This window comes from Hippoglossus stenolepis, chromosome 20 (genome assembly GCF_022539355.2).
Source record: "Hippoglossus stenolepis isolate QCI-W04-F060 chromosome 20, HSTE1.2, whole genome shotgun sequence".
In the NCBI taxonomy this organism is placed as follows: domain Eukaryota; kingdom Metazoa; phylum Chordata; class Actinopteri; order Pleuronectiformes; family Pleuronectidae; genus Hippoglossus; species Hippoglossus stenolepis.
In genome coordinates, this window is record NC_061502.1 from 14,206,081 (window position 1) to 14,218,839 (window position 12,759).

Sequence of the window (12,759 nt, forward strand, 5' to 3'; positions counted from 1 at the left end):
CTCGCTGGCACTGGGTTTTACTCTGCTGGTTGTGCAGGAAGGGCGGGGGACTTCTTCCACAGCGAGATGAGGGTGGATGCTCTAATTTTCACTACAGATCTGATATGAGGGGAATTGGCTGACTGCTCAACCCCCCAGCTCAATTATGCACTATACAGCCATGTGCTCGTTTCCAGCTTCATGCATGTCCTTTATCTTAACTGCAACAAGCCTCCTAATCAATTAATGTGTAAAATATATTCAGCTTATTTGAGTAAATTAAAGAACAGAGATTTACATATTAATAACTTAGATAAGATCAGATAACTTTTGAAAAATTTTTTTTAGGAGGTTAACTTTTACAGCAGCAGATAGTCAAAAAGTAGAAAGTTGATTACTAAATACAGATTTTTTTTTCTGTCCAATTTGAAGTCTCCTCTAGAATTGCTAAATGATGATTTGTTTTTAACAGACTGTTAGAATAGATTTTATTCTTTTTAGGTGGGCAACCTATTTTTCCCTTATAGTTATGGGTGCTGGACGGCACAGTGATAGAATGGGCACCACTGTTGCCTCATTGCAAGACGATTTGTGGTTTGAATCCCCCAAGCCGGGGTCTTTCTGTGTGGAGTTTGCATGTTTTCCTCATGTGTGGGTTTTCTCTGGGTACTTGGGCGTCCTCCCACAGTCCAAAGACATGTAATATGCTGGTGAACTGTGGGTGCACCAGGCCTCCAGCCTCCAGCAGCCCTCCGAGGATAGTGGATGGATGGATTGTTATGGGGGAGGATGGCTGAGGTCAGATGTGGTACACGTCGGGTGCTGGTCCTTCTTTCTGCTCTGGCAACAAACAGCAGAAACCACAGCATGTTTTACCTGTTAACTGGCAAAACAGAGTCCATGTACCTGTCATTTCCAATGACAATGAATTGAATCATAATCAGATGTTTTTCTGTATTTCCAGGACTTCCTCTTCCCTCTTGACAGCTCTGCGATGCTTCCGGTCCTCAGCGCTTACCAGCAGTGACACACTCAGACAATTAGCACAGCTTACTGTACAGATCTGCTAACAAACGTACACTGACTGTCAGGAAAGAGCTAGATCGTCTGCTCCAAAACGTTTCCACTCACCGTGTGACCACGTAGCACATCAGCCTGACACTTTAACATGTGTATTCAGCAACTGTGTCACTGGAGTTAAGGCAGAGGGGGTTACAGTCTATAGAAAAATGTAATTGGATGCACTGAGTTCAAATTCACACGTATAGAGGATCTAGGGCAACTCTATTCTTTTGTTTACTGGAATATTCCATGCTCTCTTTTTGACTGGTAATTCATTTTTTTTCTGTTCCTCCACTCTCCCAGTGAAATTGTCAGCTTCGAATATAAAAGCTGCAGGGGAAGCCTCAACTGACATAAGAAAGGCAGCCTATACATTGTGTGTGTGTGTGTGTGTGTGTGTGTGTGTGTGTGTGTGTGTGTGTGTGTGTGTGTGTGGCAGGTCTGCAGGCAGTGAAAGAGACAACCATCTGCTTCACTAAGTTTATTTTTTGAAAATGTTGTGCTTTTTGCTGACGCATACACTCTCAGGAAGATGCTGCAGTGTGTGTCTGTGTGTGTGTGTGCTGTGTGTGTGTGTGTGTGTGTGTGTGTGTGTGTGTGTGTGTGTGTGCGTGCACTTGTGTCTTTGTCCATGCATACATGTGCTTGTGCATCTGTTTAATAGAGGAGAAGGGAGTGAGAGGCTGTTGGAGGCTCAATCAGCATCAGTAATGAGTTTATGGAGTTGAGGTTTTATGGACAGAGACCATATAAAAACAAGCCCCTGTCACTTTATTGGCCCCTGGGGGCCATGAAGATGACCAGGGACACGTGTATTGACTTGGTACAGATAATGATTTCCACAAAGAGCAAGACAAACATTACAGGTTCTCATGGAATTAGATCACAATCATGATGTACATTATGATTATCTTGTGCTGAGATATAAGTACTTGTTACAAAGTGCAGTCACTGTGTGTGAAAACCTGATCACTATATCAAACCCTGAATTTTCCATTTGACTATTTCTTTCTTGTCTCAGTCATTCATGAATTCAGTCATGAACAGGTGCTGACTGAAATCTTTTTCCCCTGCAGGTAAAGGGCCAAACCAACAGAGGGCGATGTTGATCTGTAGTAAAAAAGACAAGACTTGTCTCTTCTGGAGCCCATACAGGCACAAATCGATATATAGATAATTAATCAATATCTTAAGCCAATTACTTACCACATTCATATACATTCTCAAATCTTTTTCACATTGTACATCATATCTTGTTTATCACCCACATACTGTATATATGATCCAATTCTGCCAGTTTGAATGAGACTATTACTCATTAACCCGTGAGCTATGAAGACTCTCAGCTAAAGGAATGCGACAGCTATGCCATATTGCTGCTGGTATTATGGGATGTTTGAGGTCAAGAGATTTAATGGGAAAATACCCAGAGAAAACAGTAAAAACTGATGAGCTCACATTAGAAAAGAAGTGGCGTAAAGCTGTCCACTGTGAGTCTGTGTGTTTGTACATCATACATCATATTTATTATCTTCCAGCCTTCGTGGAACAAAACATACTGTATAATAAGAATAATAGACAGAAGACAGATGAACTACACAATTCAATACCAACACTTTTTACATGCATATTCAAATAAGTATCTTGTTTTTTCTACTGAAAACATCAGCTTGATTTAATATATACAACATATACACTATAAAAAAAACTGTATGTAATATTTAAAACGGTGGCTTGTTGCTCCATCTAGTGGTCAAATGGCTTATTTGGAAAATGCATGTAATTGTGAACTTTTATCTCTGCAGATTAGATCATTCGTTGGAGTCTTGGCCCACAGCGCTGCTCTCTCACACCTGCTGCAGGGATGGTGTCATGGAAATGTTTAATAGGGTCTGCAAGAGCAAGGCTGGCGCAGGATAAGACGGGACAGACAGGTGGGTCATAAATGCTTTCACAGAGGCGGATGTCTGCAATAAAAAATAACAATTACATGCAGAAATTGATATAAAGTGAATTTTATATAAAAAAGGAGGAGCATTCAAAGACAACACAGCATATCTGAATGAATCTGTCACTGATCTGCAGTCGTATTTCTCAGCCTCCACCTGCTTTGAGGTCAGTGCCCCTTCCTGAAGAGGGAGACATTGTGTCAGGGTTGTTGTTTTTTGGGTTTTTACTAATTTTCTAAATCCAAAATGAATGTGGAAACCTACAAGCACGCTTAACGGTCTAAGTAAGCTGTTGTTACGAAATAAAGACACATTTATATATAGATTGCAACAAAAAATAGTATTTCAACAAGATAAGATCATGTCAACCTCTGATCCTTCTCACATAGACACTTTGTTTGGCAGTTTAAAGTTTGTTCTCTGTCCAATTCGGCATTCAGTTTTGATCTGTGTGTGTTTGGTGTTTGTTTGCAAGTTTTCTACCCACACAAGCTGCGGGTGAGTGCAGTGCGCGCGGTCGTCCCATCGGAGGCAGAGGGGAGGGGAGGCAGGGCAGGGCCGGTGCGTCCCAGCCCTCTGCATCCAGCTGGTGCGTCGCTCCGCAGCACAGGCGCGCCACACTCACTATGGCTTTAGGCGCAAGCAGGACGCTCTTGACACTATTCGTCACGTTTTGCGCACCGGGATGCGGATGGACAGGTATTAACGACTTATTTGACTGTTTGCATGAGCAGGTGCATGGTCGGTTTTGCACTTTTTTTTTTTCGAGAACTGCTGGGCCACTGTTTGCTTTCCCCTCTTGGAGCCGGACGGATTGACAGAGACAGCTGCACCCTGTGATCAGTATATTGCTGTAGACTGTGTATTTATATTTGCATGAAATAGTAACTGGGATTGTGCAGAATGCCACAACTGTTATTCTGCAAGGAAAGAAGACACAGTGGCTGTCTATGTGCGCGCGTGCACATGCATTTCTTTGGGTGTGAGAGTTAGACATTTTCAAATCCTCCAATTGCAGATTGGTAGATTAATTGCAGCCATTTAGATTGCATTAGAATGAGCCTATTTAATTTAGAGTGTTTGCTTCATCATTTGCACATGCATGGTTTAAGTGAGCAATTACACAGAAGTATGGGCTTTTGACAGTGATGTGTGTGTGCTGGGTGAAAATGTGATGCTGGATTGTTTAGGGAGTCCTCACCACATACAGTAGAGTAATCTTACAGTAACTAATGGTGATAATCGTCAGGCAACATCAGGAGATATTGTGCAAAAAGAAAGTGTTTAGTTGAGGGCTTTCTTGCCAAATTGGTGACTAATCTGGCTGAGGGTGCTGATAAATGATCTGCGTCTAAAATGCAGTTTCATGGGAGAATAGAAGTGGAGGAGTTTCAAGTTTTTCTGTCTATCAAACTTCCTCTGGGCTGTGTTTCAATGCTGCATGCTTTGAATGCCAGATCCGCCGCCAGGTAGTACAGTCAGGAATGGGTGAAATTTGCCTCATAAATGAATCAAAGTGAGTCAAAAATACTTTAAACCCACACGAAAATGCAACCTGCTTCAGGGCTCTGGTCTCAGCTCATCAGAGAATTCTGCATGTCAGCACCGGGGATAAGTCAAATAGCATTTTTGGTTTTGGACAAGCAGGGAGTTCGTGCGAACCACAGTTGCACACATGTTTTAAAGATTCTCAAGTAATGTTTGTAAAATCAATTTTCAGCGGAAAGACGTCTACAAACTCCAGACAGCAAAAAATATCCCAAATAACAAAAGTGGTGTAAAGCCTGTGGAGTCTCGGAGGGGAGTAAACGAAGCCTTCAGGCTCAGTTGAAATGCCTTTCTCTTTTTTTGGGGGGGGGGCGCACTTGCTCACTCCACTTATTGTGTCTGCTGATCTATAAGTTTCTATATGACTCAACTGCAAGCACTTAGTGTATGAGGTCATTGCTTTCTCTGAATATAGGCAGCTGCTATTTGTTTTGGTCCTTTCCTCTGGGGTTTTTTTTCCTCCTTATTTCAGGAAGTATTTACAGAGCAGCCCCTGACATTTTTTTGTCTTGAAAGTCTTTACATTCTCACCTGGGAGCTGCTTTGCACGGCTGCATTTCACTGCTGCGGCGCTGCTGAGCCATTTGGAAGTGAACGGCATCCTCTCAGGCATTTTGACGGCAGCAGTTAAGAGAGGGGAGAGTGTTACTCATTAACTTTCTCCGCTCACATGCCATCAGCTTGTCACTCTCAAATTTTTCAGAACCGAGGGTGAAATTGGGCTCGTGGGAGGTTCTGGACACTAAGTGAAAACAGAAACCCACTGTGTTTTGGCAACATAAACAATGCCAACGTCTGCCATGCAACCACAGTCCGTCAGCTCCTGGAAAGTGAGGTAGTAATTGGGTTAGAGAGTTGGGGGGGAAAGAGGGAATCATGTCCTTGCAGGCCAGTGGAATTTAATTTGTCCTGCCCCACTTAACAAGCTGGAATTCTGCAGGAACAACTCAAGACAGATCTCGGAGAAAGCTCTCAGAATCAGGAATTTCATATCTTCTGCTCTTTTTTTTTTTTGCCTTGGGAAAACACAGGAGTTTCAGAGAGGCGCAGGCAGCTTGTGTGTGATATTTCTAATATTTTCCACAATACTAGGTGTGCTTCATCACCTGGCAGAGCTTGACCCAGTTCCCCCACCCACCTGCAACTTGGCTGCCTGTCAGACCTGACAGCAATGGCATGTCTCGTGTCATGATGTCATTTCTTGATGCTGTTCCAGTTGTTTAAACAAGCAGCGCCTGGGCTATGAACGCACTTGTCACAGCAGCACAGTAGAAGTCGGCGTGTGAGGATGTTAGAATCATGTGGAACGCGAGCTGGTGGCCACCAACACTGAAAACCTCCGCATGTTTGCAGCAGTATCATTAATGCAATGAGAGCAACATATAATCAGACAGTCTGGTGATTGACGTGCTGGTGTGAGGAGGGTAACAGCCAGGTATGCTCATGGCCTCAGTCTGGTCTCTATGACAGAGTTGATCAGTGCAGAGGTTACTGAAGGTCAGAGGGGGGAGGAGTTTAAGACACAGGTACGACTAAGAATTTTGTAGCCCCCGGCAATGTCTGACTCCAACCCCCCCCGACCTAGATGTGTCTGTGGCCCTGTTCAGATGTGGCATTGAAATTTTAAGTACAGGTGTGAAAGTCCCAATCACAGACTATGTGGTCTGGGACGCATGTGACCACAGTCTTGAAGTAGTGTGAATGCAAATGCCTCCTTGAAGGACTGAATACTCATCTGATAGAGCTGTGTGCAACACCTTGAATCACACACACACACACAAAGGTTTGCGCAACTATCCTTGTTTGGATTTTGTTTCATTTTGGACAGCGTAACTAAAAACCTTATCCCGTAACCTTAAACATGACTAATTCATGTCTAACCCTATTCAGTCTACTGGTCCGAACAAGGTCAGTGTTTTTGCCAGAAAAGGTCCTTAAGAGGTAACAAAAATGAGTAGCCTACACACACACACACACACACACACACACACACACACACACACACACACACACACACACACACACACACACACACACACACACACACACACACACACACACACACACACACACACACTTAGATAGATGAGAAAACTCTCACGTCTGTAATTCATATTGATCTGCTCATCTAACTTGAGTTATCCTGCCATGCAGATATATTAGGTTTTATTTGCCCTGGTTTACTGCGTCTGTTCGGTTTTCGCCTCCACCCAAAGTAATGTTGCAGAATGGAAAATTGTTTGTGGAGCTCATAACAACACTAAACTCTCATCGCCATAAATTTCATTTCAAAATAGGTTTTCCAGATACTCATGACTATCAACAGTTTACACATGGGCTATTTACTCAAATGATAACAAAAAATGTTGACAGTGTGTTCTGTGGATTATCCAGACTAACTGGAAGATTGTATCTGGACACGCACACTTTGCTGTTGCTGTAATTCGTTTAGTGCTGTGAGGACCACAACACATTTTCTATTCCACATGTTATTTTGGCAAAAGGGAATTACAGACTGGTGACTCAAGCACCGGACAAGCAAAACCAAAACTCTCTGCATTGCTGACCTGTGGTGACGGAGAACATTTTTAATGATGGTTTGAATTCTCAAATCTGAAAATACAGCTCAGTCTCACCACAAAGACTGAACTTCAAGTTTTAAGAGACCATACACATGGTGATGAATAGTAAGACAGTTCAAGAAGGCCCAGCAATGAAACACTGCACAGACATCTCTGATACGTTATCCTTGTTTTTGCTGCAGCAAGTAAAAAATATGTCAAAAATAGCAAAGTGGAAACTTTTGCGTCACTTGCAGTTGGAAGGAAAAGACGCCTCAGTCTAGAACTTTGATCTGGTTTCACAGATCTGATGATCTAAGCTCAACACTGCAGCGTCTCACATCTGACGAAGCTCCTCTCCCTACACACAAACACACACACACAGTGATCTGGTTATTGATGGGACTTTGAAGATGACAGTTATTAAGGGTCAAAGGCAAACTCCTCACGGGTGAGTGGAGGGTCAGCGTCTGTGAATTTGTGGCGAGAGGGTGCGCTTGTAAAAGAGGAGCACATTGCAGGTGCACGCGTATTTTCTCAAACACTTTTACAGGAGTCCTTTGACCTCGGGGCTTACCTACATGCTTTTTATACCAAACACATATACACATGCACATACACGTGTGTGTCTGTCGGTCGGCCTTTCAGTCAGCATATGGGCTGGATATCCTTCAAAGAGGATATATGACACACAAAACTATCTGCATTGTTGACTATCATTATGCCATCATTATGTCTTTTAATTCAGCGAACCTCAGGCCTTGCCCTCATTCTTCACATACTTAATACTTTCCACTGTCTTACTCAATCATATACTGTCTGTGTTTTACATTCACAAACACAGCACAGAAAGTGTTGCTCCGGTCTCCCCTGGTAACGCCCTGAAACCAAGCCTCCCTCTGTAGGATTATGATGTTACATCCACTCAGTTGCTTAACTGCTTCCCAAACTGTTTATTCTTGGATGGTAATCATGCATCTGTTGTGAGTCAAAGGAGTCTTGATTTAATCAGAAATATCTGCTCTGCTTTTTTGGATCATACATTTTCCAAAGGGGCCAAATTACAGAGTGATATCTGGACAACGGAGCAGATCCCTTGCTACGTAATACACGGGCTTATTGGAAACAGGGTGCGAGTGATTGAAGTGTTTCCAGACTTGTGTCAATGGAGTCTGCCACAGACAGCTGATAAAACGGGCTCCACGGGAACCCCGAGTTAATGAGGAAATAAAGAAAAGGAATTATTATTTCTATTAAAAACACTCCCTCATGGAGCCAGGCACGGTGTGATATGAGTCTGAGTCTCAAGGCCTGCTGCCAGAGTGGTGCTCTCTACACTCAGCAGAAACAAGGAGGAGACAGTCTCTCAGCACATACCAAAAACTTTAAGAGAAGCAGAGGCAACACTTCGGGCCTCAGATGAGCTGTCACCATCCGTGCACTGCAGCAACGAGAAACCCGAGGGTCAGGAGTTGTTTGTAAATGGGAGAAATGAAAGTGCAGGAACAGCTGGGAGCACACCTGGAGACCCCAAGAATTCAGAGTGATAAAGTGATTTTGTGCCGAATGCAAAAGCAAAACTGCCGCTGTAAACCTTTGGGGAGCACAGACCAACATGAGAAGCAGCTGTTTATGAGATGGACAGATGATGCTGACAGTTATGTGACAGCAATGAATGATTAACATGATAATAAACCTTAAACTACATTTGTTTATGTGCTGCATGTTGTCTCTAATTAGCCAAAGCTTACAACTACTTAACATTTGAAATGTTTTTCTCTCGCTCTCTAGAAAAAGTGCTGTTAAAGCCAGTTTACTTTTTAAATAATACCAAAGAAAAAGCTGGGCTACTTCTTTCACTTTTTATGCTGTACCTGCCTGTAATTGGGGAACATTTTGACACAAAAATCAGATTACCTATCAGGTTTGGAAAGGCCTGGGTTAATTCCCTCTTGGGCTCGGCCAGGTTTAGGATGGAAAATTGCAGTTTATGGTCTAAATCTCTAATTTCAAGACTTTTTCAATACAGCACGATGTTCATTTTGTAAATTATCACTGGATGCTTTAAAACAGCACTTCACAAGTCAGGGGGTGACATCACAGCGGGTTGCCACGTGGTTACGACTTTTAGTGCTGGGACACAAACAGTTCCACATTACAAGGCTCAGATATGGTACAAATTTCTTTGGATTGTAGTACAGCATCAGCATCTGATCAAGCTCTCTGATACAAAGCCATTATTTTTTTCATGACGAATCAAATCTGCGATGGCGAATATATCAAGTGCTTGTTTATTATTTCCCACATGTTCACTGGGGCCTTTTTGGTTCTTTTCCATTCATGCAAGCCAAATTCGTATTTTAAATTGATGTGTCAATATCACCCTCAATGCTTCTTTTTATTATCTGGTTGTAATGTCGGCCTGTTGGAAAATTGGCTCCGATGCATTGTGCTTGCATGCAAATGAAAAGAAGGACAAAGACACGGTTGCTTTCCAAAAGACAGTGGTACTATTTTCTTTTTTTGTTGTTGCTATTTTGAGTACATCTTTTTATCATTTCATCATTTTCCTGAGGTTTCAGCGTACAACCAAATCCTCATTTATTTATCAGATCTATCAAATGAGTTTCTATCTTTCAGGGCCGCCTTACACATTTGTTTTTTGTGCTTCATCAGAATCAAAGTTACTTTAAATGCAACGTATATCAAATACAGAGGAAATTGTCATGGTGGCGCTGAAATAGAGGTATTAACAGCACGTCCAGAGCTCAAACAGTGCGACTACTTACTGGCACAACCTTAGTATTTACTGTGAGGAGCGGTGCAAAATGATGACTGTTTAGATCAACTTAATAAAGAAAAAATTAATCCAGATGTCCTTTGTTTTGCAGCAGAGAAGCCCCTGCGGACACACAATGGGAAACAGACCTCTGTGGACAAGGTCCTGAGGGAGAGCTGGGAGCCTTCTATCCATCTGGACGGAAGACCCGTAGACCGCTTCGTGATCAGCTCCAACAAACCCACGAGGTCTCACCGCTTCGCTAAAGCGGGCAAGGACAGTCGCTCTCATCTACTGGAGGATGTAGGTAAGACAGAAAGAGAGAAAAGGTTCAATAGAGCAACACGGGGATGTGAAGCCCCTTTTTTCCACTGGTCAAAAAACCCAACTAACACCTGCTCACATCTGGCTTTTGTCAGCGATGGGAATGGATTCAATCGTCATTCACTCCCGGGTCAAATGACTCTGCAGGTTTTTATCAGCTGCTCCAATGGGCAGTGATTGAAACAAAACACACGGGGGAATGTGCTCATTTGGCAAGACAGAGAGGTGAGAGAAGGCCTCAGTTTTCATGTTCATGACGCACCGGCGGGTAAAACAGAAACACGGAAAACACCTACTGTAATCGGTAAGGAGTCAATCACCTTTCTTAGCAGGTTTTCTGGCATTTAAAAAAACTGGATATACTTGGTGTAAAAGAGATATGAGATGGTGTGAAGAAAATACAATGGACCAAGAGCGAGAAAAAGAGTTTTGGCTTAAATTGCAAGAGTGAGTTCTCCGATTCTGGAGTTCTGCACTATCTCAAACCAAGTGCCAAAGATAAGGAGGGGATGAGCAAAGCGGTTTCCAAAGCAAAGATGCCAGGAGATGAGGTCTATTGACACACATGTGCAAGTTTATCATCAATAGCTTTGTTCTCATCATCAAATGTTTTGTCATCCAAGTTTGCCAGCAGGCAAGACAGAAAGGAAGAAAGCACTGGGGGTTGTGGTGTGTATGTGACCAGAGGTTATTTTAGGCGTCAGAGGAGAATATTATTTTTAGATCTTAACAGCTTCTATGATAATTTCTAATTCCGCCTTGTAAAACTTAACAGGTTCTTATGTTTCTATACACATGACACAGTGAGGCCTGCTATTGTCATTATTCCCTTTTCCTCTGTACTTGGCATCTTCATCAGCAGCTCGGAGTCTGCAGCCAACCCTTCTTTTCCACATCTGAACCCAGCCCAGCTCCTATAACCTAGCTTCCTGTGTTGTGGTCACTTGACATATGTGTGTGCGTGTGCATGTGTGTGTGTTTGGTGGTGGTTGTGGCAGAGGACAGGGTGGTGCCAAGTGATGAAGTCATGCATTGTCTTGTATTGTGTTCAAAAATACAACATCTATAGAGTTTTATGTGAGTGTGGGGCTCTCTGTGTGCTGCCCATAGTGCGTTGCGGTGGACCTTGTGGTCTCTCCAGCTCTGGTTCAGTTTGCCATAAATCTCTGGCCCCACCGACTTGCATCTCCAGTGTTGCCGCTCCAGAAATTCCTTGCAGATCGTTTGTTGTTCCCTCAGCAGCATGAGAGCAGCGTCAGTCGTCATAAATAACACAACGCTGTTTGCCTCCACATCATTAAAGTGACTGGCCAGCCGCTGTTAGAGCAACAAAGACTGAGAGATGACTCGTACGGAGCCACAGGGAGTTAGATGGAGAGTGGAGGTACAGGGGAGCTGAGAGAAGAGGTTAACCTGCTTCTAGGGCTGATGTTTCTTTCCTAAAATCGAGTTTGAACTAATTTGACTTTAGGCGCTCACAGTGAGACGAAGTTGAACACGTTGCTCCACTCGTCTGTGGCACCTCCTCTGCTGCCTCACTTGGGTGGAAAGCAAATTTGTTGAGCCTGCAGATTGGTGGATGGTGACATTTACATCCCATGGATCATAGCGGACCTCAGCGGACTGCTGGACACATAAACTCTGAATTTGCCTGAATTCTACTGGCTTACTTTACTGATCGGTCAAGAGGGCACACAAAGGTTAGAGCTGATAGTGAGCGCCCCCTGCTGGATCCCGATGCAAGCTACTTTCAAACACACTGATGCACTTCTAGGCTGTATGTTTTAAATTTGAGCAGGTCGTTATAGTTGGAATATGAACTTTTCCTTCGAACATTCGAAAGTTCCTTCGAGGTTTCCTGCTTTTCTCGTTTCCACCATTTCACAAGAACTCCTGTGTCTTTTTTCAGACCCTGAATGGGTTAACCTGGATGGCTTTGCCGTGTTGGGCGGTGCACCTGTCAACAACTCATCAGCAGGTAAACCTGAACTCAAAACATCTTCACCAACAGCACATGGGAGTGGTCTCAGTTCACATCCATTCATGTAAAACCACCTGGTTAAATCCATGAAAAGCTGTTTCGTTGAAATGATCTGCCGTCATTGTGGATGTAAAAGAAGCCGCTGGATCTAACGCGGTGATGATTAACGGGGCTGTGTCTCGGGGCGACTGTCTCCTGTTGCATCATTCCCTCACTTGTTTTGTCCCTGTAGATAAGTAGGGAACAAAGCACTCACTTTTCTGTGACTCATAGTTTTCCATGTGTTTAACCAGGTATGTTTTTCTTGCAGTTGATCCAAATTTAATGTCTATTTTAAAGTTTTCTGCTTCAGTGGTGTCCGCGCCATTAATTATCACTTATTAGCCTGTCACCATTTTCAGCAGACTGTAAAATTAAAAGGAAATTACTTGTAGACAGATGTGTAGAATTGCTTAAAACATGATTGCATCATCATCCATACCTTAGTCTTAACTTAACTCTGTACTTTTATATGTATTATAGTGCAGTCAATTAACCAAATAGTCATGCAATAGAAAATTGACTGCCAAAAATAGA

At 43.0% G+C, this 12,759-nt stretch overlaps 1 protein-coding gene across 4 annotated transcripts in view; it reads left to right on the plus strand.

Moving 5' to 3' along the window:
- The first annotated feature begins 3,546 nt into the window (after positions 1-3,546).
- Positions 3,547-12,759, plus strand: part of fndc1 (fibronectin type III domain containing 1) — a 33,496-nt gene continuing 24,283 nt past the window's right edge. For all 4 annotated transcript variants that reach the window (XM_035143740.2, XM_035143741.2, XM_035143742.2 and 1 more), the window contains exons 1-3: positions 3,547-3,689; positions 9,991-10,185; positions 12,112-12,180. In XM_035143740.2, the coding sequence (XP_034999631.2) occupies positions 3,617-3,689; positions 9,991-10,185; positions 12,112-12,180 (337 nt within the window). In that variant the 5' untranslated portion in view covers positions 3,547-3,616. The remainder of the gene's footprint in view (positions 3,690-9,990; positions 10,186-12,111; positions 12,181-12,759) is intronic.